The sequence below is a fragment of the Juglans microcarpa x Juglans regia genome, chromosome 4S (assembly GCF_004785595.1).
Source record: "Juglans microcarpa x Juglans regia isolate MS1-56 chromosome 4S, Jm3101_v1.0, whole genome shotgun sequence".
Lineage (NCBI taxonomy): Eukaryota > Viridiplantae > Streptophyta > Magnoliopsida > Fagales > Juglandaceae > Juglans > Juglans microcarpa x Juglans regia.
In genome coordinates this window covers 1178928-1203426 of record NC_054601.1, presented here as the reverse complement: position 1 = coordinate 1203426, position 24499 = coordinate 1178928, and the positions used below count along the sequence as shown (strand labels likewise).

General features: G+C 36.6%; 4 protein-coding genes across 4 annotated transcripts; 3 read left to right on the top strand and 1 right to left on the bottom strand.

Moving 5' to 3' along the window:
* Positions 1–2480: 2480 nt before the first annotated feature.
* On the bottom strand, positions 2481–5357 carry LOC121263762. The gene is made up of 3 exons (XM_041166830.1): positions 5136–5357; positions 4024–4255; positions 2481–2866 (listed from the first exon to the last, which is right to left on the bottom strand). The coding sequence occupies exons 1-3, from the start codon at positions 5252–5254 to the stop codon at positions 2570–2572; spliced, it is 648 nt and encodes a 215-aa protein (XP_041022764.1). The 5' UTR covers positions 5255–5357; the 3' UTR covers positions 2481–2569.
* A 263-nt stretch (positions 5358–5620) lies between these two features.
* Positions 5621–12176, top strand: LOC121262696 (protein OVEREXPRESSOR OF CATIONIC PEROXIDASE 3). The gene is made up of 6 exons (XM_041165284.1): positions 5621–5686; positions 5802–5939; positions 6136–6480; positions 7351–7668; positions 8669–8787; positions 12008–12176. The coding sequence occupies exons 1-6, from the start codon at positions 5621–5623 to the stop codon at positions 12033–12035; spliced, it is 1014 nt and encodes a 337-aa protein (XP_041021218.1). The 3' UTR covers positions 12036–12176.
* A 48-nt stretch (positions 12177–12224) lies between these two features.
* Positions 12225–14978, top strand: LOC121263763 (transcription factor HY5-like). The gene is made up of 4 exons (XM_041166831.1): positions 12225–12507; positions 12858–13038; positions 13149–13305; positions 14449–14978. The coding sequence occupies exons 1-4, from the start codon at positions 12411–12413 to the stop codon at positions 14518–14520; spliced, it is 507 nt and encodes a 168-aa protein (XP_041022765.1). The 5' UTR covers positions 12225–12410; the 3' UTR covers positions 14521–14978.
* Positions 14979–16499: 1521 nt separating this feature from the next.
* Positions 16500–24228, top strand: LOC121263760 (cellulose synthase A catalytic subunit 1 [UDP-forming]-like). The gene is given in 15 exon segments (XM_041166828.1): positions 16500–16800; positions 17857–18052; positions 18130–18308; positions 18586–18706; positions 18813–18999; positions 19557–19823; positions 19917–20262; positions 20894–21031; positions 21120–21141; positions 21144–21244; positions 21526–21738; positions 21837–22101; positions 22210–22406; positions 22509–22859; positions 23206–24228. Coding segments are annotated over 15 exon segments (3252 nt in total). The 5' UTR covers positions 16500–16719; the 3' UTR covers positions 23794–24228.
* Positions 24229–24499: the final 271 nt, after the last annotated feature.

Here is a 24499-nt window from a genome sequence, read left to right as displayed (position 1 = left end):
TACCAATCTTGAATTAATAGACGTACAACTTTATTGCAGTGATGACAAACAACATATATATATATATATGTACATGAGACTATGATGGATGTACGTATTGAGGTAAAAGAAATAGAGTTAAGTTATATACATTTATTTTTATATATTTTTTTATATATTTTATTGATGTAATTGATTAAAATAGTTATTTTACATTAAAAAAAAAAGTGACACGACTAATCACATTAATAGAATGTATAAGGAATAAGTAAAAATGATTATACATAATTTTTTTAAAAAATATATATATATATATATCACAATCTTTTACGCAATCGATGGCTATTTTTATAAAATAATATCATTTTATAAAAATATACTATTATGTAAAAAGTTATAAAAAATGATTTTGTGTGTCATCATTCAAACGAAAAATAATAAACACACTCGTAAATAAAGTAATCTTGCTCATTAAAGCGAACATAAATTATAAGAAAGAGAGGATCATGAACTGTCACGATCGAACTCCACATTAATTATATATCACCTTCGTTGAGGAATCTAGCTAGCTAGTGGTTTGTTTAACTTTGACTGACATGAATGAACTTTCAACTAAGAAGATATATATTGTTCAACATATTTAAAAAGTCATGATCAGATGCACATTGGATTCCATTTCAAAGGCCTTTTAACCCAAAAAAAAAAAAAAAAAAACCCTTTAATGTGTTCCCTCATTGACATTCAAGTAACTTGATTGGTCAAAAAGTAACCACACATGATCCATATTAGTTGTCTGCTACTACACTCCATTATTTAGCTTTTAGCAAAGAATCTTTGTCTTTCCACTTTAAGCTTATAACCTTATGTTACTTCATTTAATGCTTTGTTGGTGTTAGTGAAGGTCGCATGCATGCAAGTACGCCTCTTCTTCAATCACATCGATCACGTGCATGGGTGAGGTTTTTCATGTGCCATTTTCAGTAAATGTTATATATAGTTTCCATTCGTCTCTTAGAGTTTACACATTTTCTTTAACAAATACTTTGTATATACTTGCAAACTAATTTCAAAGAACACAGCCGATTTTTCAGGATTATTTGGGTTCATGAAATTCTTTTTTAGTTTACGAATCCAACAAATCATGATTATTGGCTGTATATTTTTTTGAGAAATGACAATTACAATCATGAGTTTGTAAGCGTTATATAATTACTTTAAAAAAAATAAATAAATACAGGACTCACATAAAAAAAAATTAATTTTTTAATAATAAAATTAATTTTTTTAAATTAAATATTACACAATATTTATATATTATTGTATATTACTCTTACTTTTTTTTGGTGCATATCTCAATCTAACTGAGACAAGACATATGAGAGAGTCTTGATGATTAAAGAACAAAATGAACATCTTTAATGATGATTTTAGATGTCAGTCGGGCCCCAAAGGTAAACAAAAACAGACAATTCAATGGACTAAGTACGAGAGTTGAAAAATAATCAACACTGTGATAGTCAATGGTAGCAAAAACAAGGGCACTTTTTATCCAACTCAAGGCACCAAAAAAAGGGCTTCGAAGCTTTTTTTAAAGTACTTTTCCCTTTTCTTTCTTTATAAAGTGGGGCATTTTTTTTATTTTTTTGTTTACACTTTCTAAGTTTTTCCCTATTCTTTCCTAGTCGAACCAAACACGCGTCTTTAAAGCATCAAACTAAACCTTTGTGCATGCACCAAGGGTTTGATGAAGGGTAGGCACAAGTAACGTGAAAAAAGAAGATATTAAAAAAAAGAAAAAAATAGATAGATAGAGCTTGAGAGATAAGGTTTTCACGTAAAGTTTTGTTGCTTATCATCCCTACACACTATATATTATACTTATTTTTATTTTATTTTTATTTTTTTCTGGTTTTATTATTTCTAAATTAATTGAATTTTTTTACTTATCATCCATACTCTACATATTTATTAAGAAAAATAAATAAATAGAAACTAATATATAATGTAATAATGTATAGTATAAAAATGATGAGGAAAGGAGTTGTCTTGGATCAGTGGGGTTTTGCAAAGTAGCGATATGGAACTTTCTCTATGGGCTTAATCCATGTAGTCCTCCTTATGCTCCGTCTTAGTAACCGAGTTCATTTGAATGGAACACTTGGGTTGTTGGGCTTTACTTTTTTTTTTTTTCGGCTACATGGCTTGACTTGTTAAGAAGTAGGAGTACTCCATGAAATATAAATATGCATGCAGCCAATATCGTTGCCGACACCAATAAAATGCAAATAGCCACCAACATGACGATCTCTGTTTCGTCGAACTGCGAAAGGCTCAAGGGAACCATCACTTCAATTAAAAGAAGCTAATGGAACCAGACAGCATTGGCAAGAATCACCCTTTGCCTGAAATTTCAATTCCTAAATCAGTGCCCTCTTAAATTACTTGGATATGTCGGGGAAACAACTGAAATATTTTGAAACGCAACAAAATTTTTAGAATGATTTGGTGGAAATGAATCCAGTTTAAACTTTAAACTCATTAACATGAAAGTGTTCACAAAAAAGTAATCCGAAGTACAGCATTCGACGATTCATTTCAGCTTAGATTTTGAGGAGCTCTGAAGAGGCTTTGCCACGGGTCGGGCTGGAGCACTCCTAACAACCTTCTTCACATCATACTTTACAGACGAGAAGGCACAGATCAGAGCAATCAACATTGTTGGGTAGACATATACGGCTTGCGTTGGATCTGTATTTACTGGCTTTCCTAAAATCCCCTCCTTGACAAGGCCCCAAATTACGAGAAGTGTCCCAAACATGCTCATCCTCCCTGGTCTTAGAAGACCCACAAGCGCTCCTGCCACGGAGAAGTAGCTTCCTGCAAGAACCTGGAAAAAACCAAAAGATTGGCTGAGAAAATTGACAGCTTAAATCAAGAATCCCAAAGGAGTCATGGAGAAGTGAAGTTGCAGTAATTCGGGAACTTGAAATATGTAAGACCTACTCAATAATACACATTCAGGCTATTGTCCATTTTTATTTTTATTTTTTATTTTTATTTTTATTTTTTATCGATAATCACTAATCAAGGTTAAGAGTAGGCAAAGCCTACGTATACAAGGAGTATACATGAGAAATACCTAACTAGAGTTTACAACCGGTAGTAAAAAGTCATGGACATTTAAGTCCGTTACAAACAATGGCCCCCACCCATGAGAACAATGTTTTAAAGAAAACAGGCTATTGGAGATTTTCAGTTGCTAGAGGAACCTCAACGACTTATTAAGCATTAAAACAACCAAACATTCAACGAGGAAGCTAATCATATGGGGCGAATATAGAGAAGTCGCCACCAAAGAAAATGAGAGGAGGTTGCTTCGGACAGAGAAGATTCATATAGTCTACTCCAATGAGTCAGAAAAGGGCTAGTTTTTTTATGGGAAAATTTCTTGTGATAAAGCAGAAATGGGCTTGGTTGAGGTGTAGTGAACCGGGAAATTATTCAAGCTTCAGCAATTTATGTGAAAATATTTGGGGAAATTAAGAACCAGTCATACTAATTCAATCAGCCAAGATTTCCACCAAAGAATCAACATATGCTACAGACTTTTTGTGTCTGTATGCTTGCAAATGCACGTGCTAGTGTCAAGCCAGCTTGGAAGTAGCCAAAGGAAAATAGGCTGCCTCGTTTATTTTATTCTCTATAATTGATAATTCTTTATTTTACTTATCAAAAAAAAAAAATTGATAATTCTTTAAAATTATGTGGAATAATATCAATGACATGCAGACCATAAACAGGGCGGATGTGTGGAATGAATCACACCAAAGGAAAATTAATTCATGATCAATTAAATGTCTAGAGTATGTTGTCATAATTGATTGCTATTTTAGACTAAGCACTACGCAGAGATTATTTATTGAGGGACCATTAATATCGTGTTAGGTGCCTCTGTTCCCCCCAACAAAACTGTAAACTTCCACAAAACAAACAACTATGCAGTAAAATAATTGAAAAGGGCAATGATCAGCTATTAAACAGAACCTCTAAGCGTTGGAGATCTGTTACAGCAGGAGCTTCCTTCACACTGGTTAAGTTATAGATGTCTAACAGGTTATTCCAGCTTGGAACAGTAAAGTTCTTGACAAGGCCATTTGCAACAGCCCCAGGGTACAAAAGGGTCTTCATAACAGCAACAGGAAAGATCTCACTTGCAATCAATTGGGAGGATGTGACATGCAATGGTGTTGTACACATACCAGATCTACATGGGACCCTGCCAAGGTAAAAATATAAATCCCAAACTCAAATACAGCAACTAAGTACTACATTTTGTTGCATAATTAATTTATTTCGAATTGACCTTGGAATCATCTGAGGGGGGGGGGGGGGGGGGGGGGGGGGGGGGGGGGGGGGGGGGGGGGGGGGGACATAACCAAGGCAAACCAATGGATAGAAAACTCAAACATTAAAATAACATCCAGAAAATGCAAACAGAAGTTACGGGGAGATATTAAATGGCAAACCGAATAGACAGCTGAGACACGCAGCTGAAAGCAAGCTTAATGGGATGTAGTCAGTTGCGAAGTATGGGGAGTGGAATCCCAGAGCATAGAAATGTATCAGAACAGCAGTCAGGTGCCAAAAGCAGCAAGATCTTGTTTTCTTAAACATAACATGCTGGAGGCAAATTGGTGGATTTTCTCACTCCGCCAATTGAAGTGTTTCTGAGATACCGTCCAGGGAAAATTTTGAATGATAAGAAAAAATGGCATCACAGGCAGTGTTGCGATGAATTGCGGTGTATTTCGAGAACTTTTTATTCATATACCCAAACATATTTCAGACCACCAAGCCGCAATTTCGATAGATACATCTTCTACAAATAGAGATCGATACAGTTTGAAGTCTTAATTTGACAATTTATACACCTATACCAGAAAATCACAAGAAAAGGTTCGAGGAAAGAGCCAGAGTGAAAAAACTAGTTGGGCAGCGAATAACTAAAGGGATTGGATCTAGGACAAATGAAAGAAAACGGAAGGTGCAGAGTTTTTCCTCTCTCTCTCTCTCTCTCTCTCTCTCTAGATCATGAGAATATGAAATATAAACGACAAGTAATAGTGGAAGAGCTAAAGAACAAATGAATTTGGTACCTGAAAAGAGGGATCTGAAGAATGATTAGGAAGAAGTAGATGCGAGATGCTATTGTTGACAGATTGCTCGCCAATCTCTTTGATGACGACGATAATGAAGAAGAAGAAGAAGTTGCCATTATTGCCGCGCACAGAGCGAAAGAGAGATTGATGGCTCTTGATCCGGCTGAGCCTAATCTGAATTCTGAAGTCCACAGATACTAATTTAATTGTAAATACTGCAACTTGTTCAAAAAAATAAAAAAAATGAAAAATACTGCTCCCGTATAAAATGTATGTAATCTAATGCTGGGCCCAAAATTAATTTTCTTTGAAGATCAGGAAAACTTTTTACCGGGGTACAGTTTATGGTCTGGGCCGAGCTGGGCTGTCCCTATATCTTGGGCCCTATTGTGCCAACGAATCGGACGATACCTATTGTCATCAAACGGCGCCGTCTCAATCCAGGAGCTTCTATGAAAACTGTGCCGTTTTGTTTTCAGAGAATGGGGAAAACCGCTTCGAGGCGAGGCTTTGAAGTGACAACTGACAAGTCCCTTCGTCTTCCTTCGGTTCTTTCTATCTCCAAATCCAAGGACTGGAGAATTGAGAATAAGCTATAATGGCTTTTGCTTCGTCGGTTCACACTTCCATGGCGGTTCAGCGCTTATCATTCTCTCTCTTTGACCGCCTCCTCGGGGCCAATCCCGGCCCACCCGTTTGTTTCTGCCACTTCACCCTCCCCGCCGCTCCGTACTAGCTCTCTCGCGCCGTCGAAACCCCAGCTCTTCCACCCCTGCGTCTTCCTCTTCGAAGAGAAATAAGGTCTGGTAGCTTGAGCTTGTTTGGTTCGAAAAAATGAAGAGTCTTTATATCTATTTATCTTTGTTTGGCTTGGAAATTGCCTAGTGTCTACTTCTTACTGAAATGAAAAATCCTTTTAATTGTTTGTTTTATGCAAATTTCTGACTGCTCTGCTGCGTAAAGGATCATTCTAATTCCATGCCTTTCTATTATACAGAAAGTCTTGCCTCGTAATGATGCTTTAGAAGACGACGTTATAGACGAGGATGCCTTTGACGCACTCTTTAGCCAACTGGAGGAAGATTTAAAGAATGATGGGCTATCCCTAGATGACGAGGATGATGAGATAAGTGAAGAAGACCTTGCCAGGTTTGAACAAGAATTAGCGGAGGTACTAGGAGATGATGATGTAGAAATGGCGATTTCAGCTGCGGATGACACTGAAAGTGATAATGATGCTGAAGAAGATGACGATGAAGAATACGAAAGGCCGGCGAAGCTTAAAAATTGGCAACTTCGAAGATTGGCTGCAGCTTTGAAAGCTGGCCGTCGAAAAACTAGCGTACGTATCTTTATATCCTGTGTGTTTTATTCTAGGAATATGGTTCTGTAAAGGTAGACAATGATGTCTCGACGTGTTGTTATCTCGAATATATGGAAAATCTTAACCTTTCGGAAGTCGGACTGGATTTTTCATTTGCTACAGTCCATAGATGTATGATTGATGCATATGCATTCCTGATACCCGTACCTGTCCGCAAGTATGCATTTTTCCGAATTCTGATCGAAGAGATGAATGGGTTATTCATTTGGGAATCTTGTTATCACAGGGGAACCTCGTCAAGTGACATGTTCCTGACCTTTGGCTTTGCGGCTTACTATGCCTGACCATTTTAGCCAATTGCCACAATTTTGTATAATGAACAAGTTCAGTTTACTGCACTGTCAAATATACATTTTTTATAGGTAAAATATACATACTATAAAAAATAAAAAATAAAAACCGCATTGGAATTGTTTAAGGCAAGAAAAACCGCATTGGAATTGTTTCTGGCAGATGGGCTGTTTGGATGAACCATCTAGGCTAATGTTCTGAGTTTCTTGGAGATCCTTAGTAGTTTTCTCCACATTATCTATGTTCATTTTCAATCATCTCATTAGCTGCAAATTAATTTGTAGTTGGATCAAATATTTTTACATTTTGCTTGAAAGTAATATACTAATTTGAAGGTAATGATTAAATCTGTCTTCCCTTTGCGTGCGTGTGTGTGTGTGTGTTTTTTGGGGGGGGGGGGGGGGGCGTGTTCAGCATGATAAATGCTTCTTACTCTGCTTGTGAAGCGTTTTTTCTATTGATATTAGATATCTATAGTATTTCTTTGCTTTCCTAAACAAATTATTTCTTATCATATCCAATTTATTCTTTTTGCAGATAAAAACTCTTGCTGCTGAGCTTTGTCTTGATAGGGCTGTGGTTCTTGAATTGCTTCGTGACCCTCCTGCAAATCTTTTAATGATGAGTGCCGCTTTACCTGATAAACCGGCACCGATAGTATCAGTAGCAGTGCCTGAAAATAAGCCCGCACCCACAGAAATTCCTAGCGAAACAAGTGCGGATGCAGCAGAACCTAAGACCAAGGGGCAACTGCCTGTCCATGTCATGCAACAGACATGGAATGCTCAAAAGAGACTGAAAAAAGTGCACGTTGAAACCCTTGAAAGAGTTTATAGGAGAACAAAACGCCCTACTGTAAGTAGTCTGTTTCTTTTTCAATATTGCAAACTTGCACTGTCGGGGGTGCTGGGGAATTTTGTTCCTCATGACCAGTAAGTAACATATGTCAATTGTTAACTGAGCAAGGATGCAACTGATTTAATCTACTTTATTGGTTGATTTTAATGGAAAATATGTTTCTGTTCATGTATATCAGCTTTTAAAACTTTTTATCAAACAAATATATCAGCTGTTAAAATTTTAAATAAATCCATTTTGATATCATGATTCTTTTAGGATTTTCTAGATGTCACTTAAAGCTTTGTCACTCATAGGAATGAGGTAGAAGTGAGATTGTAGGTTCAAGAAAAAGAAAAAAAAACAGCAATAACATCATCTCGTTCAGTCTTTCATCATGGATGCTTTTTGGTCAGTTTTATTTTTATTTTTATAACCGTGGGTGTCCGGGCCAGCTTGCACTCACCTTGACTAATCCCATGGAGCCTTGAAGTTAATAACCAGGTAAACCTCCAGTGTCCCTAAGGGGACTCGAACTAGTGACCATTGGGGAGCAAACCCAAGGCCCGGATCATTTGGTCAGTTTTATTAGAATTGAAGGAAATCTAAGGTTAAAAAATCTATACACGTTTGGTCCAAATCACTGTACCTACACAGGATTTACTGGGAAATGCAAAACTCTCAAAATTAGAACTTATTCTGCATCAAGTCGTATTATCGACTTATACTTTTTGGCCCCATCGTGCTTCCTGTTGGTATTGTCCAATGCAGTGTTTTCAACATTTTGAGAGGTTGGCCTGTGTAAGTTCCTAGTTGCTGTATCCGGTGTAATTGGCTGCGCTTATTTTAATCAAATTCTTATTTATTGATAAAAAAAAAAGGTTTCTAATTGTTGTAACGCTGGTACTGATTGTGCTCCCTGTTATAACTGATTTCCTCCTAAGAGCATGCTTCTTGGGTATCTTCTCTAAAAACTCGAATTCTATGTTCTTACTCTGTACTTTGACAAACAATGCAGAACTCAATGATTAGTAGCATAGTGCATGTGACAAATCTACCCAGAAAAAGAGTTGTGAAATGGTTTGAAGACAAACGTGCTGAAGATGGAGTCCCTGACCATCGCATTCCATACCAACGGTCTGATCCTGGAACTGTGTAGTCCCTTTAAATGCATGTGATGAGATTTTGTCTGTAATGATCTCTGATAAGAGTATATTATGCTTCTTACTTTTCTGGTGAGATAATTAGAAAACCTAACAGGAAATTACCATTCATAGGTTATTCCATAAGGCAACTGGACCATGACACTACTTTTTTGGCACTCTTTCTGCTAGAGATTCCGCTCAAACGTTTCCTCCACAAAACACCTTCTTTTCTTGGCTTCCTTAGTATTACCAATTTGATTGAATAAACATGTCTCAGATATCAAGGGTTTTTCATCCCTTTTACGCAGGGTGGGTTAGGATTTTGCCACCTGTTTGGAATACCTGTCTTAATAGCTGATTTTGAAGTACATTTTGTAAAAGATTTCCAGGATACTCTACCGGCCTGGTTGAGTCATTTAATCCAGGCGATCGTAATTCCTTGTAAGAAACATTTTGTGTCAAATCAATTATATATGTGCAAATGTTAATCCAACCTACTTAATTAAATAAGTCAAACCTTTCATTTATAATTGGTTAATTTTTCGATTCGTGTTAAGGTTGGAGGGTGTGACAAAAGTTATCGTTTGGTTACACAATGAGATGAGATGAGGTGAAAGTTGAATAAAATATTCTTAAAATATTATTTTTGTTTTGGAATTTGAAAATGTTGAATAATTATATTTTGTATAAGAGTTTGAGAAAGTTGTAATGATTATATAAAATGAGATGAGATAATTTTAGAGATCTCCTATCGGTTTGGATTATGTCAAGTCAAGTTCAGATCACATAAGCATGCATCTTGATCTAATCTGTTTTGAATCGGAAAGAAGGGTATAAACTATAACTTTTACTCAATGGCTCTTGGCAAATATCGGATAAAAAAAATCTGTTTGATGATACTTTGTTTACCTCTAAGATTGGAACATTGAAACATTCATTCTATAACATTAGAATTCTCTACCTTCAGGTTGAAGGATATATTCTCTACGATGTTACCATCACAAATTAACAAATCATAACAGAGAGAAAATATTTACTATTTTTATTTATGATTTTTAGTGGATATGTGATACTCTCGTTTTATCGTAAAATTTTTTGTCAATTTATATTTATATAAATAATTATAATTATAGTACATATAGTAAGAGCATCCACATTGGTCTATGTATATGTATGTGTAAACTCATATTTGCATAATACCATCCTAAAATTTTCTACATTAGCTTATGTATATCTAAATATTTAGCTAGTTATGAACAGTATTTATCTAAATTTTGATAACTACTATTTACTTCACAAAATATATTTTAATCATTATTTCTCTCTCCTCCCACTCTCTCTCTCTCACACAATCTTTTCATTTTCTCCATATTTCAACAACACAACAAACCTTCACATGCACATTCATTTTATTATTATAATATATTATATATATATTTTTTATTTTATTATATTTTTAATATAATATATAAAAAATTATGTTTTTTATTATTGCATTTGTATTATTAATGTCAAATGTATGTAGTGGATGCTAATTGTAAAATATATATATATAAAATTGATTTTAGCAAAAATTTAATAATAAAATTTTATTATTATTTTGTCTCAAATATACACAAGCCAATGTGAAAATTTTACTTGAATGGTAAAGTGATTATGCAAAAAATGTGATTTTACATATGCATAAACTAATGCTAATTCTCTAATAAAACAAACATATCAACCCATTCATATTCGCCCGTTTGGATATTTTGGATTTGTTTAGTAATATAATTGTTTTTAAATATTTTTAGATATTTTTTTCATAAACAACATTTTAAAATATCTAAAAATATTTAAAAAAATAATTATGTTTTCAAACGGATTATGTACAACGGTAAGTTCGTACAAAGGTAATTACCTACCAATTCTTCTACATGCAAGCAAAATTGCGTACCGATTGCGTACCCAAAGATGACCTGGCAGGCAACAAGGATATTTAGGTAATTATAACAACTAAAGAAACAAAAGCAATTAAACAAAAAAAAAAAATAGAACTATTCCTCGTCTTCCTCCTAAATCAAAGCCTCCGTCTCCCTCCAAAATCAAAGCCCAGTTCCTCTATCTTCCCAAATCTCTTCCTCAACGAAGCTAACTCTCCCAAATCCCTTCTTCTGCATGCGACGGCGAGATGTGAAGTAAGCCTTCTCTTCTGTTGAAAAAAGTCAGTGAGTGGAGGCATTAAAGCACAACTAAAAAATCATTGAGATGCAGACGATCTCCTCTGAAGAATCAACCAACCGAAAGTTATGCACATGGTCAAGTAATATGGTTTGGTTGTACATTGAGCTACAAGAACACCATTATTTATTTATTATTTTTTCTGTTTTTGCGACTAAAACCTCTGAGAGTGAAAAAGGTGAACCATTTGAATGTAAAAAAAAAACATGCTTTAGTGTTAAAACTCGCTTAAGGAGGAGTTAAATATCAGCCGATGAGTGAAAAAGGGAGGAGATTTTGCTCTAAAAGAGTCACCCACTTTCTAGGATTAATTAGGATTTAGGCCTTTTTTTTTTTCTTTTTCTGATGAATGCGTTACTTTACTCTCTGTTCTTGCTTTTGAGGGAATATTAGATTCTATGCTATTCAAATCTAATTAAAGTAATTAGTGTTTCCTGATAGGGATATTGAACAAATAATCACAAAAATCTTTCACATTAACAAATTTAAGTAAAAAATAAAAATAAAAAAGATTTGCACCACGTACCTAGGAATGTATATAGTTGGAGGTGATTTATCGTTGAATGCTTTGCCCCTCTTTTCAAATCTCTCTTCTTCTTTTCCCATTAGAGTGAGAGCAAAATAAGCAGTGAGTGCTGCGTGTAAAACTTCAAATAATTGGAGTAAGCAAAACTATATGTCTCGGTGGCTTTGGACCCACTTTGGTCTTACAAAGAGGGAAGATCTACAAGAAAAGAGAGAAGCGAGCTCCAACCAGAGGAGAGAAGCATCGCTGGGGCAAAACCAGAGAAGAAAAGTTCAAGGCTTTCGGTTGTTTAAAACCGTGCATTTTGCCAATTGTTTTGAATACCAAATGAAGTCAGCCGTATGACTCTCAAACGATTCGTTTCATTAAAACTATTCCATATCAGCATTTCGGTACGCATCGGTGCGCATAAGTGCTTGCCTTTAGACTTTTCCATTACCTAATTGCACGTGTTTGGTACGTGCAGGCACCGCTACGAACGACGTTCATGGTAAATTGCAAGCGCTTCCCCAAAACCGAGACCAGCATTGTCTGCCAGCGCATTTTGTGGTCCCGATTCGTTGCATTACGCTTCCAACTTCTTTCCCATCCGTCGGATCCATCCTCCACCCAACGGCCTGTAAACTTCCACGGCTCTCCCCTGTAAACCTTTGATTTATGCCACTCCTTATGGCTCATAACCCTCCACGCTCCCACTTTCAGATCCGTCGGATGGAGGAAAATCTCTCGGCTAAGATCTCTCCGAACAGACGTCGTCTTATTTGCTCGCTGTAACGTTAGTGTCCCGCTCTTTTCTGTTTTCTCCCTCTGAAAGCCGAAGAAACTTGCTGTGTGTGTGTGTCTCTCTCTCTCAATTGCTCGTAGACGCAATGCAAGAGCAAGCAACGAGTTCCATTGCGGCGAATTCTCTGCCTTCAAGCAGCGAAAGATCTTCGAGCTCCGCTCTTCAACCTGAAGTCAAAGAAGGTCGAAACTTCCTAACTTTGGAAAAAAAAAAATTAGTCAATCGGATTATCCATTTGGTGATTTTTTGTCCTCTTTGATTCCAAGATTATTTCTATTTTCCATTTTTGGCTTTGGGAAATGCTGAGAATTTTCTAGGGGTGAAGTTATATTCACAAATTCTGTAGCTTTCCTTTTTTTTTTTTTTTTTTTTTGTTTTTTCCTTCCCATGTGCGGTAGTTATCTTCTTAGTGCCAAAAAAAATCGAAATTTCCGATCCGAGTCACAAAGTCGAAGTTTCTCAACAGGGTCTCTCTGTATTTTCCCGGGAAAATCCTCGGCCCATTTTAATATTTCTGTCTTTTATATCTTAGGTTTGGAGAGTGATGAGGAGATCAGGAGAGTACCAGAGATAGGTGGTGAATCTGCGGGGACCTCAGCCTCGAGACGAGACAGCGGTTCAGGGGCAGGTCCAGACCGACTTCAAGTGGCAGGGGAAGGTCAGAGGAAGAGAGGCCGAAGTCCAGCTGACAAAGAAAGCAAGCGTCTAAAGAGGTATTAGCTTATTACGGTTCTGCCCCTTTTCGATCTATCCGTTTTGTTTAGTGAGGTCAGTTGCATTTTAGTAATATTTTATATTTTGGGCTGCAATAAATGGAGAAAAGGTTGCTGAGGAACAGAGTTTCGGCTCAGCAAGCAAGGGAAAGAAAGAAGGCATACTTGACTGACCTGGAAACGAGGGTGAAAGAGTTGGAGAAGAAAAACTCTGAGCTTGAAGAGAGGCTGTCCACCTTGCAGAACGAGAATCAGATGCTTAGACATGTGTGTATTTCACCATTACATCATACCATAGTAGCATCATTTTTACGAGTATACCATCGTAGTATTATTTTTTAATGATTATACAATGGTAGATCATTATCATCATGATGTCGACACAATTGTTCTTTGGGAGGGCATTGTCGGTATTTACATTCTATTGCATTTTTGTGATCCCTGCGTCAAAATTAAGTATTTTTATTGCCAACTACCATTACGTGCCTGTGTGTGCAATCTATCAATTAGAAAATGATCATGGGAGTGGTCATCATATATGATGTTTGTGGGCCGTTGTAATCAGATCTGCAGTATTATCACTTTTCCATCAATGATGGAATGGCAATGAGCTTGTTGATAATGATCTGACCGAGTGGGTGAGGCTCCACGTGACCACAGCTCCATGTTAGGGTCTACATGATCAAAACATATTTGATTTGATAGCTATATAAGCACGGGCATGGGGCAATACAAAACGGATGGTATGAAGTGTCCTAAAGAGCTATGTTGTATGCTACACGCTTATTCCATCCTTATTCAGTTATGTTGTCGTGGCATTAAACAGTGACCTTAGTAAAAAACTAGAGCCGATCTAATTGTTGTTGGGTAGTACCTAATCAGCACAATGTGATTGGAGTGGGATGTGAGTATAGCATATAGCATGACTCTAAATATGGTTCCCCCCTTCCCCCAAAAAAATAGTGTTAAGAGTGATGCTCATAATCCACTGTCTCATGTCCATCACGGTTGTGAACCACCATATGCATTGGCATCCATTTTTCTTTTTGGCTGACTTGGGGGCATCCTGTGAATCCCCACTCCCCAGCCGGGAAACATGGCAGATCCATGCCAGAGAGAAAACAGAAAATATGAAAGGCCAATGTGGTCTCAGCCACAAGCAAGTTATATTTTTCCTAGAGATTGTTAACCATGTTCAACAGCACCCTTTCTTAGGATAAGGCCGTTCCTGTCTTGTAGCTTAGTATTCTCGATTTTTCGCTTTATTAATAAAATCTTGTTTGGGTTGTTGGTATATGAAGCTTGTCAAGTTATATGAAGCTTTATTGGGTTGTTGGTATCTGCATCTTATCTCAAACTGCACATCGCGTGACATGTAATTACTTGCAATTTATCAATTTTAACTTGCAGATATTGAAGAACACGACAGCAAGCAGGAAAGGAGGAAGTAATGGTGCTAATGCCAATGATGGGTCTTTATGAGACAGATAACGAGTGTAGGGTTTGTAAGATTAATATATAGAGAGGATGTGAGAGTACTAATAATTTAGGTACATAGGGAAGTATCAGGACAGAGAATCTTGACATGCTTAATCCTAGATTAGTGTTTTCCCAAGGATTTCTTCATCTTGTATTTCGTTCTCGTACTAATAATCTCCAATGTGCAATGCCGGTTGCGAGGATTGTGATGATCATATCTGGCTACTTGCTATGCCAGCAACAGTGGTGGCTGATCAGTGACTATGGTTATGGTGCCAGTGGTGGAAGTGGTGGTGACGGTGCAGTGTTGATGGAGGCTGTGCAATAGGTTCTGTCGGGGCTCATACCGCCTTGTGGATGAATAGTTTACTTATGTAAGCATCTTTGGAGATTATTGTATTATCCTTGGAATCCATATGGTTAAGATGGTTGTGTCAATTGAAGAATTTCTGTCCTCTGCATATCCTCGTTAGAACCCATTTAGTTAAGATGGTTGTGTTAAGACTTAACATGTAAATCGGTTTCTTGAAATTTGTTGTCCTTATCAAATGGGTCCTATGGTGTTTCAATTCTTGAAATCATTATGACCTCAAAACAATTTGAGATGTACTAAAGTAGAAACCAAATTGTAGTGCATTTTAAGTGAGTTTTATTTAAGTGGTTAATAAAAAAAATTATTTAAAATGTAATATATATATATATATATATATATATATATAATAATTGAATAAAATTTAAAATGAAAAGTTGGTGAGTTATAAATATCCCTTGAATTGGTGCAAGATAGTCTCGCTCCTGACGGCGCATGGGTGTGTGCATGTCGCCAAACAGAACAGAAGTAAGCAATGTGTAACCTGTAGTTTTCGACGTTTCGTATCACAATCATTGTTAATAATTACATTTACAATGAAAGAGAGGACACAGTATTTTTTTATATATCATTTTAAATCATTATGTCTTAAAATAAAAATATTTTTATAAAATATTTTATAAAAATAACATTAAATTACAAAAATATCTACATTCCAAACACATAATTATAAAAAGTGTTAATAAAATTTATTGCGAAAATCATTACTCATTTATGAATAAAAAATGTTAATTGAATCGAGAATCCTTATCAATAAAATTGATCGATTTTATTATAATTTTATTATATTTAATAATTAAAAAAATGATTATTAATAACTTAATATTTTTTATTTTTTTAAAATATAAAAAAATAATTAACAAATAAATTTAAAAAATACAGTACAATATAAGATATGGTCAACTAACATTGTCCTTTATAGAAAGGTTAGAAATTAAAGATGCATTGTTCTTCGGATCTGTTTAGATATGAAAATTATCTTTTTATTATAATTTTTTTTAATTTTTATATAAAATATAATAAATAATTTAATTTTTTAAAATTTTAAAATAATAATAATATTTTATTTAATTAACGATTTCTAAAATCGATTCCACCGACAGCCACTCTGAGTCCGGAACCTGAAGCTACCGACATTTACCGGTAAACCCATAGGACAGGCTGTTAACAGTAGAGAACAACTGAACAAGTATTGTTAAAATCGAGACAAAAAAAAAAAAACTATCGACATTAATACGATGCCTGTCCCTTCCGAACCCACTTCGATAGAGACTGCCTAGCGGGAACTACTGCACTCGTGTCGCAATTTTATTGGGCAAACCGAGAGAAGGTCATAAAACGTGAGTTTTCTCTCTGTTTAAAACCAATCTGATATTGACACGTCTCTAACGAATTCACATTTTTCTACGAATCAAAGGTGTGAATGGGATAAAAGTATGATATATAATATAGAATTTATGTAGACGTACATGTGAGCTACACACTTGCTGTAGCCTATACTTGTGCCTAGTTGTGAGTACTGTCCGCGGAGCCGCGCTGGGTTTAGGAAGGAGCTACCGGTCCAGCCGGTAGCAACATTGCATCACTACTGATATCAACACTAATAAAGTAAATTCACAAGACGAGACTGAAAAAGGACAGTCATAGCCGGAGCAGAAGATTCAGACAGAGATGGCGTATTGAAAGGGCGAAGAATTCACAGCCTTTGCACCATTCTCTTTGGCCCCTTCTCTCCTATACTCCCACGACACTTTCATCAGATCTTTCTGAGTTTGACAGCGAGATAATATCAATTTGAGGGAATTGGAGAATTGGAGAATTGAGAAAACAACATGGAAGCAAATGCGGGAATGGTGGCTGGGTCGTACAAGAGGAACGAGCTGGTCCAGATTCGCCACGATTCCGACAATGGGGTTAGTATTATCGATATGCCCATTTTGGATTTTTTCAGTCCCATAAATACTCTCTCTCTCTCTCTCTCTCAAATGTAGTCTATTAAAATCTCTCTCTAGTGGTCTTCATAGTTAAGGATTTGTATATTCTGGTCTCTCAGTATGGCGATCGTTACGTGTTTTTCTTTGTTTGCATTGTGATGCTTGGATCCACTTTTCAATTCTGTGGGAGTGAGTGAGTGTCAACTCAAAGTCCATACTGTTTATTCTGGAACTGGATAGTAGGTAGGGGTTGTTTCAGTCAGTTTGGAGATTTTTCATTTGAATCTATCAATTTGAACTTTTTGCAGTCCTGATCTTGTGGAATTATTGGATCTATCTATTTTTTCATTGTTCCTCTGAGTAGAATATTTGATTTCGATGCACCGGATGATTATTTGATTTTGACAGATTTTTTTGGGTGAAATTTGTCCTATTAATTACTCGTTTTTATATTTACTAGTAAGACTTGATTTGGGAGCATTTTAGCTTTGATTTGGATAGTACTTTATTTGGTACTTTATAAAAACTGATGGTGCTTTATTTGGGAGCATTTAAGCTTTGATTTGGATAGTTCAGCTGAGATCTCCAAAGTTAAGTTCCGTGGAATCATACTCTTTTTCGTGAACGTGGATGATATAAGCCGTTGCCCACCATACAAGACTACTAGGTCAGACTTTGGTCTCAATCAGCATACACACACGAGATCTGCTCTAGCTGTGTTGGTTACCTGGTTTTCCTGAATTCTTTCTGTGAGAGAGTTATGTAATTATTTAGCTATAAATAATTTGTCTATTGTTTCTGTCATTCTGAAATGTATTCTATAATAAGGAACGCTATCCTGGTTTCTGAAATGCCAAATAATGTGCCATTGCATTTGCATAGTTAGAAACTTCTATTTAAAATGGGGGTAGTAGGCATAATTAAATTCATATTTATAAAGTTGCAATAGTTGCTTATTTAAGTATATATTACGCTGTTTTGGATTATTTATCTTTTCCGTACTCTTGGTTCTTACGTTATCTCTGTAAAATGCAGCCCAAGCCCTTGAAGCATTTGAATGGCCAAATATGTCAGATCTGTGGTGATACTGTTGGACTTACAGCAAACGGTGATGTCTTTGTTGCTTGCAATGAGTGTGCATTCCCTGTTTGTCGGCCTTGTTATGAGTATGAGCGGAAAGATGGGAACCAGTCTTGTCCTCAGTGCAAGACTAGATATAAGAGGCACAAAGGTTAGCTTGCCCTGAGTCCATTGTTAATTTGCAGTTTTACATTTAGGAATCTAATTAACATGATCTATGTGCTTCAGGGAGTCCTCGAGTGGATGGAGATGATGATGAGGATGATGTTGATGATCTAGAGAATGAGTTCAATTACACCCAAGGAAGCAAAGCAAGACGCCAGTGGCAGGGTGAAGATGCTGAACTCTCGTCTTCATCTAGACATGAATCTCAACAACCGATTCCCCTTCTCACAAATGGGCAGCCAGTATGCAATTAGAGAAATCCCTTGGGCTTTTTTTATGTTCATGTCTTTGTGGCACTACTTCTTTATCAGAAACCAAAGTTTGGGTGATTGATGTGATTTGCATTCTTTCGGAAATTTTATAAGTTACAGTTTTTTTGCCGTTTCCAGCAACTTTTTCTTACCAACTTTGCAAGCGTTAATTAAAACTTTCATGTCTTATGTGCTTGATTTTTCCAATTGATGTTCTTGGTGATGTTTTCCTACCTTTTTCTCTACTAATATGGCAACAAATTTTCAGGTCTCTGGTGATTTTCCATGTGCTACATCTGACAACCAATCTGTACGAAGCACATCAGGTCCTTTGGGCCCTTCAGAAAAGCATGCCCACTCCCTTCCTTATATTGATCCAAAGCTTCCAGGTAGTCAAGTAACTTGAATTTGTTCATTTAGAAATCCTCGCACGCTTTTGTATTTCTTGTATGGACTTCATCAACTGTCGGTTGATCATGTCATTTATTTCTATAGTTCCAGTGAGAATTGTTGACCCATCAAAGGACTTGAATTCTTATGGCCTTGGAAATGTTGACTGGAAGGAAAGGGTTGAAGGTTGGAAACTCAAACAGGAGAAAAATATGACGCAGGTGACCAGTCGATACACTGAAGGGAAGGGAGATATGGAAGGCACCGGTTCCAATGGAGAAGAACTCCAAATGTGAGCATCCCAAATATAAAATATTTATCACCTTGCACTTTTGTTGGTTGAGTTTTATTAATTATCCTTGTTTCCTTGATAAATGGATTTGATGATAATTTCTCACTCCACATTGTAATTAATTTGCATCCGGTGCAAGTGTAACCGCTTTTTCTCGTCGCTCTCTCTTTCTTTCTGAAGAGAAATCTCCAAAAGGCGTTCCCAATTTTCTTTGGTTTGAATGGCATCTGAATTCTTTATATCTCCTGGAATGTGTACATTTTGAGATTTTGTAATGATCTACTTATAAAAAAGGGATTCTGTAATGATCTTTCTTATCATTTTTTTCGATAACCTGCACCCCTCAATTTATGTCTCCATCTATGACTTCATATGTTTTATATGATAACATATCTTTAACGTTCAATATGGCCATGTTATAATATCGTAGCATGCATTGGTGCCTTTTATATTCTTTAGATTGACACTAGAATGAATTATTTTGCTTTCTCGCACAGTGTATTAAGCATTCTTTTGTGGATGTTTTATTGGTGAATTGAAAATCTTTTTTGTTACAGGGCTGATGATGCTCGGCAACCTTTGAGTCGTGTGGTTCCTATTTCTTCTTCGCATTTGACACCTTATCGTGTTGTTATCATACTACGGCTTATTATTTTGGGATTTTTCTTACAATACCGTGTAACTCACCCAGTCAAAGATGCATACCCATTGTGGCTAACATCAATTATTTGTGAGATCTGGTTTGCTTTATCTTGGCTTCTGGATCAGTTCCCAAAATGGTCTCCAATCAACCGTGAGACCTACCTTGACAGGCTTGCATTGAGGTAAGTTTATTTCGTTCTATTTGTGACTGTGCTTCATTTTATGTCTATTTTGAACATGAGGAGTTTTCTTGGTGACATTTTCAAACTCTGCAGATACGATAGGGAAGGAGAACCATCACAGCTGGCTCCTGTAGACGTTTTTGTTAGTACTGTGGATCCCCTAAAAGAGCCCCCTCTCATTACAGCAAACACCGTTTTGTCCATACTTGCTGTGGATTACCCTGTTGACAAGGTCTCGTGCTATGTATCAGATGATGGGTCGGCAATGTTGACCTTTGAAGCCCTTTCTGAAACTGCAGAGTTTGCTAGGAAGTGGGTGCCCTTTTGCAAGAAGCACAACATTGAGCCTAGGGCCCCTGAGTTTTACTTTGCCCAGAAAATTGATTACTTGAAAGACAAAATACAACCTTCATTTGTGAAAGAACGACGGGCAATGAAGGTCAGTTAGCATTGCCATGATGAATCAATATGTTTCTCCGGTGTGCACGGTAGCACCTTTTTCTTGTTAATAAAATGATCTTAAAGAAAAAATAGATGGATCAATATGTTTATTGTGTTTGTGGTAGTTTGTATAGCATCATTCTCTTTCTTGTATTATGTGGTGCATGGTGGAAATGTAAACTTTATTATTGCTGTGGTTTGGTGCTTTTAAAGCTGTCTACTCTTGTCTCATTTGTCATGGTTGCAATAATAAAGTTAACGTGTATCATGTAATTATGTATGTATTATCTAATTATGTATGTCGTTCTTTTTATGGACCTTGGAGCAACTATTGAAACGAAAAAGCTTTTATGCTTTAAGATGTAATGTTATTGACTGAGAACTATAACAATTCAATCATTTACGAAAACTAATTTTAAAAGCATATTATTCTGGAGAATTTGATAAGTATTAACATAAGAATTTTATAGGTAGATACAATATTTAAACTTTGTGTGTCAGCAGAACTTTGAAACCATTTTGTTTCTCAGAGAGAATATGAAGAATTCAAGGTACGGATCAATAAAATGATCCGTACAATATTTAAACTTTGTGTGTCAGCGGAACTTTGAAACCATTTTGTTTCTCAGAGAGAATATGAAGAATTCAAGGTACGGATCAATGCCCTTGTTGCCAAAGCACAGAAGACGCCTGAAGAAGGTTGGACAATGCAGGATGGCACTCCATGGCCTGGAAATAATCCTAGAGATCATCCAGGAATGATTCAGGTATCATCTTTTTTTCCAAATGGTTTTTGGAATTTCACTGCTTCCATGATATTCTTCTCACAATATTTTAAATTGGGTGGAAGAATAGGTGTTCTTAGGACATAGTGGGGGCTTGATACAGATGGAAATGAGCTACCTCGACTTGTTTATGTTTCTCGTGAGAAGCGGCCTGGCTTCCAGCATCACAAGAAGGCTGGAGCAATGAACGCATTGGTTTGTCTACTGAAGGCCTTTTATTATTATAATACGATAGATATCTTAGTCATTTACAAACATAATAGTTACCATTGTCCACAATTCGAGGTAGTGCCAGTCAATGATTTTTTTGAAAATAACCCCTTTCTTCTTCAATAGAAGGACATCACAATTCTTTGTACCATGGTTTGGAAATGACCTGCGTTTCTATTAGTTGCCTGATGGATTGAGGTGGATCATCATATGAGTAGGTTGTTTAAGCCATCTTTTCTGACTTGGTTTCATCTTATGTTCTGCAGATCCGAGTTTCTGCTGTCCTAACCAATGGTGCATATCTTCTGAACGTTGACTGTGATCACTACTTTAATAACAGTAAAGCTCTTAAAGAAGCCATGTGTTTCATGATGGACCCTGGTTTTGGAAAAAAAACCTGTTATGTACAGTTCCCACAGCGTTTTGATGGCATTGACTTGCATGATCGATATGCTAACCGCAATATTGTCTTCTTTGATGTAGGTTCTTCTGGATATTTCACTGGAAAATATTTTTCCATGTTACATTTTATTGTGGTTGGACTTAAGTACAATCTTGTATTTGTTGTGTTTTTCAGATCAACTTAAAAGGGCTGGACGGGATTCAGGGTCCTGTCTATGTGGGAACTGGTTGCTGTTTCAACAGGCAAGCTCTATATGGGTATGATCCAGTGTTAACTGAGGAAGATTTGGAACCAAATATTATTGTCAAGAGTTGTTGTGGTTCAAGAAAGAAGGGAAAGGGTGGCAATAAGAAGTACATTGACAAGAAGAGGGCAATGAAAAGAACCGAATCCACCATTCCCATTTTTAATATGGAAGACATTGAGGAGGGTGTTGAAGGTTGGTTTTCTGTTTCCCCAAGTTTAAGTAAGAATAATTTTTCAAACTAAATGATGGTTTGGTGCGTCTATGCGTTGTAATGTGAACTCCATTTACCTTCTTCCACAGGATATGATGATGAGAGATTGCTTCTTATGTCTCAAAAGAGCTTAGAGAAGCGTTTTGGTCAGTCTCCTGTTTTTATTGCAGCCACCTTCATGGAACAAGGTGGCATTCCACCAACAACCAACCCTGCAACTCTTTTGAAGGAAGCGATCCATGTTATCAGCTGTGGATATGAAGACAAAACTGAATGGGGAAAAGAGGTCAGTTAGTATAGCAATAGAGGACCTAGCAGTGCTAGCACTTAGAATACTCATTTGATGATGTTGTGCTGAAACGTTAACTATACTTTTTATTACCACCAGATTGGTTGGATTTATGGTTCTGTCACAGAAGATATTTTAACTGGGTTCAAGATGCATGCTCGTGGTTGGATCTCAATCTATTGTATGCCCGCTCGCCCAGCATTTAAGGGGTCTGCTCCGATCAATCTTTCTGATCGATTGAACCAGGTTCTTCGATGGGCCTTGGGATCAATTGAGATTTTGCTGAGTAGGCATTGCCCCTTGTGGTATGGCTACAATGGGAGACTGAAGCTTTTGGAGAGACTGGCTTACATAAATACTATTGTGTACCCACTGACATCAATCCCTCTGATTGCCTACTGCATGCTTCCTGCCTTTTGCCTTCTCACTGGAAAATTTATCATTCCTGAGGTAAGTGATCCTTAATTAGTAAGTGATCCTTAATTACAATTAATCAGATGAACTGCTCTAGCCTGCTTGAATTTTTCATTTTCTTATCTTCTGGCATTTGTATGTCATTAAATTGGTGAGGGGGAAACTTTTGGCTGGAAATGTGCAACACAGTAAGTTATAAAAAGAGGGAAAAAGATCCACAAGGGCAGCAAGAAATATTGTAGGGTCCATTTCATATGTCTATCTCCCTCCCACTTTTTGATAAGTCTATCTCTCTCCCATTGACATGTCTATAATATCTGCATGAGTAATTTATGACTTGAAAAAAAAATCTTTTTATAACTTATCAAAAACTTTTATGCAGATAAGTAATTTTGCCAGCATGTTGTTTATTCTCCTCTTTGTCTCCATTGCTGCTACTGGAATCCTTGAGCTTAGGTGGAGTGGGGTCAGTATTGAGGACTGGTGGAGGAATGAGCAATTCTGGGTCATTGGTGGTACATCTGCCCATCTCTTTGCAGTCTTTCAAGGGCTCTTGAAAGTGCTTGCTGGAATTGATACCAACTTTACTGTCACTTCAAAGGCATCTGATGAAGATGGAGACTTTGCAGAGCTTTATGTGTTCAAATGGACATCACTTCTCATCCCTCCAACGACAGTTCTTATTGTGAACTTAGTAGGTATTGTGGCTGGTGTTTCATATGCTGTAAACAGTGGATACCAGTCTTGGGGTCCTCTCTTCGGCAGGCTGTTCTTTGCTATATGGGTCATTGCCCATCTGTATCCGTTCCTGAAGGGTTTGTTAGGTCGGCAAAATCGTACCCCGACTATTGTCATTGTATGGTCCATTCTTCTTGCTTCAATTTTCTCCTTATTATGGGTACGGATTGATCCCTTCACCTCGGATTCTGCTAAAGCTGCAGCGAGAGGCCAATGCGGCATTAACTGTTAGTTCATTATCTCGTCATCATTCTGTTGCGGGATATGTCATCCCTTTCATTGAAGCTTGCTGTGTAAATAACACAAGAAATCAAGATCTCTGCCACCGCCCCCCAACAGAAAGGAAAGTTGTCTGCTGGATCTATGTCACGTACTCTATTTATGTGTGAAAAGGAGTTAAGATGGATGAAAACGTGAGAGAACCACCATATGGATTTTTTTGTTCCATCTCTCTAAAAAAGTGTGTATGTTGGCCCCTCATAAGGTCTGTCTCCAACTTGTCTAAAGTTATTGTTTGTGCAGTTCTGTGATAATTTTTGTCAAGGAATTTGAGCATATCCAAACGATATATGCGAGTGCTTACAGTACTTTGAAATAATTATTCTTTGATGCCTAGATATGTTATCATTTGGTGTGACGGTGGAATAAGAATTATATTATGTATTATAAGGGTTATTCTATGTCATCTTACTGACTTGTTATTCTTAGGATTCTCAAATTGGATATGGATGTACTTACAATTCCTTTATAACTCATTTTAAATCAATCAAAGTACTTGTGACACTTTATTAAAAATTAATTTTAATTTTACATAGCTACCCTTCATTTTAAGAATGCTAACGAGAATCTGAAAAAGGATGATTCGCAATCAATGCCCATTAAAAAATAGAAAATAAATTTGATAGTGTAGGTTTTTTTCTGCTAATTGTTACTTAGCA

What these genes read in the sequence shown, in the direction of transcription:
- LOC121263762 (XM_041166830.1), bottom strand. Translation starts at nt 5,254, where the DNA reads ATGGCAACTTCTTCTTCTTCTTCATTATCGTCGTCATCAAAGAGATTG. An exon ending in CTTCAGATCCCTCTTTTCAG is followed by an intron (nt 4,256 to 5,135) that starts GTACCAAATTCA and finishes TTACCTTGGCAG; the next exon opens with GGTCCCATGTAGATCTGGTA. An exon ending in CAGATCTCCAACGCTTAGAG is followed by an intron (nt 2,867 to 4,023) that starts GTTCTGTTTAAT and finishes GGTTTTTTCCAG; the next exon opens with GTTCTTGCAGGAAGCTACTT.
- LOC121262696 (XM_041165284.1), top strand. Translation starts at nt 5,621, where the DNA reads ATGGGGAAAACCGCTTCGAGGCGAGGCTTTGAAGTGACAACTGACAAG. An exon ending in AGTCCCTTCGTCTTCCTTCG is followed by an intron (nt 5,687 to 5,801) that starts GTTCTTTCTATC and finishes CTCTCTCTTTGA; the next exon opens with CCGCCTCCTCGGGGCCAATC. An exon ending in CTGGCCGTCGAAAAACTAGC is followed by an intron (nt 6,481 to 7,350) that starts GTACGTATCTTT and finishes TTCTTTTTGCAG; the next exon opens with ATAAAAACTCTTGCTGCTGA.
- LOC121263763 (XM_041166831.1), top strand. Translation starts at nt 12,411, where the DNA reads ATGCAAGAGCAAGCAACGAGTTCCATTGCGGCGAATTCTCTGCCTTCA. An exon ending in TCAACCTGAAGTCAAAGAAG is followed by an intron (nt 12,508 to 12,857) that starts GTCGAAACTTCC and finishes TTTATATCTTAG; the next exon opens with GTTTGGAGAGTGATGAGGAG. An exon ending in GAAAGCAAGCGTCTAAAGAG is followed by an intron (nt 13,039 to 13,148) that starts GTATTAGCTTAT and finishes AATGGAGAAAAG; the next exon opens with GTTGCTGAGGAACAGAGTTT.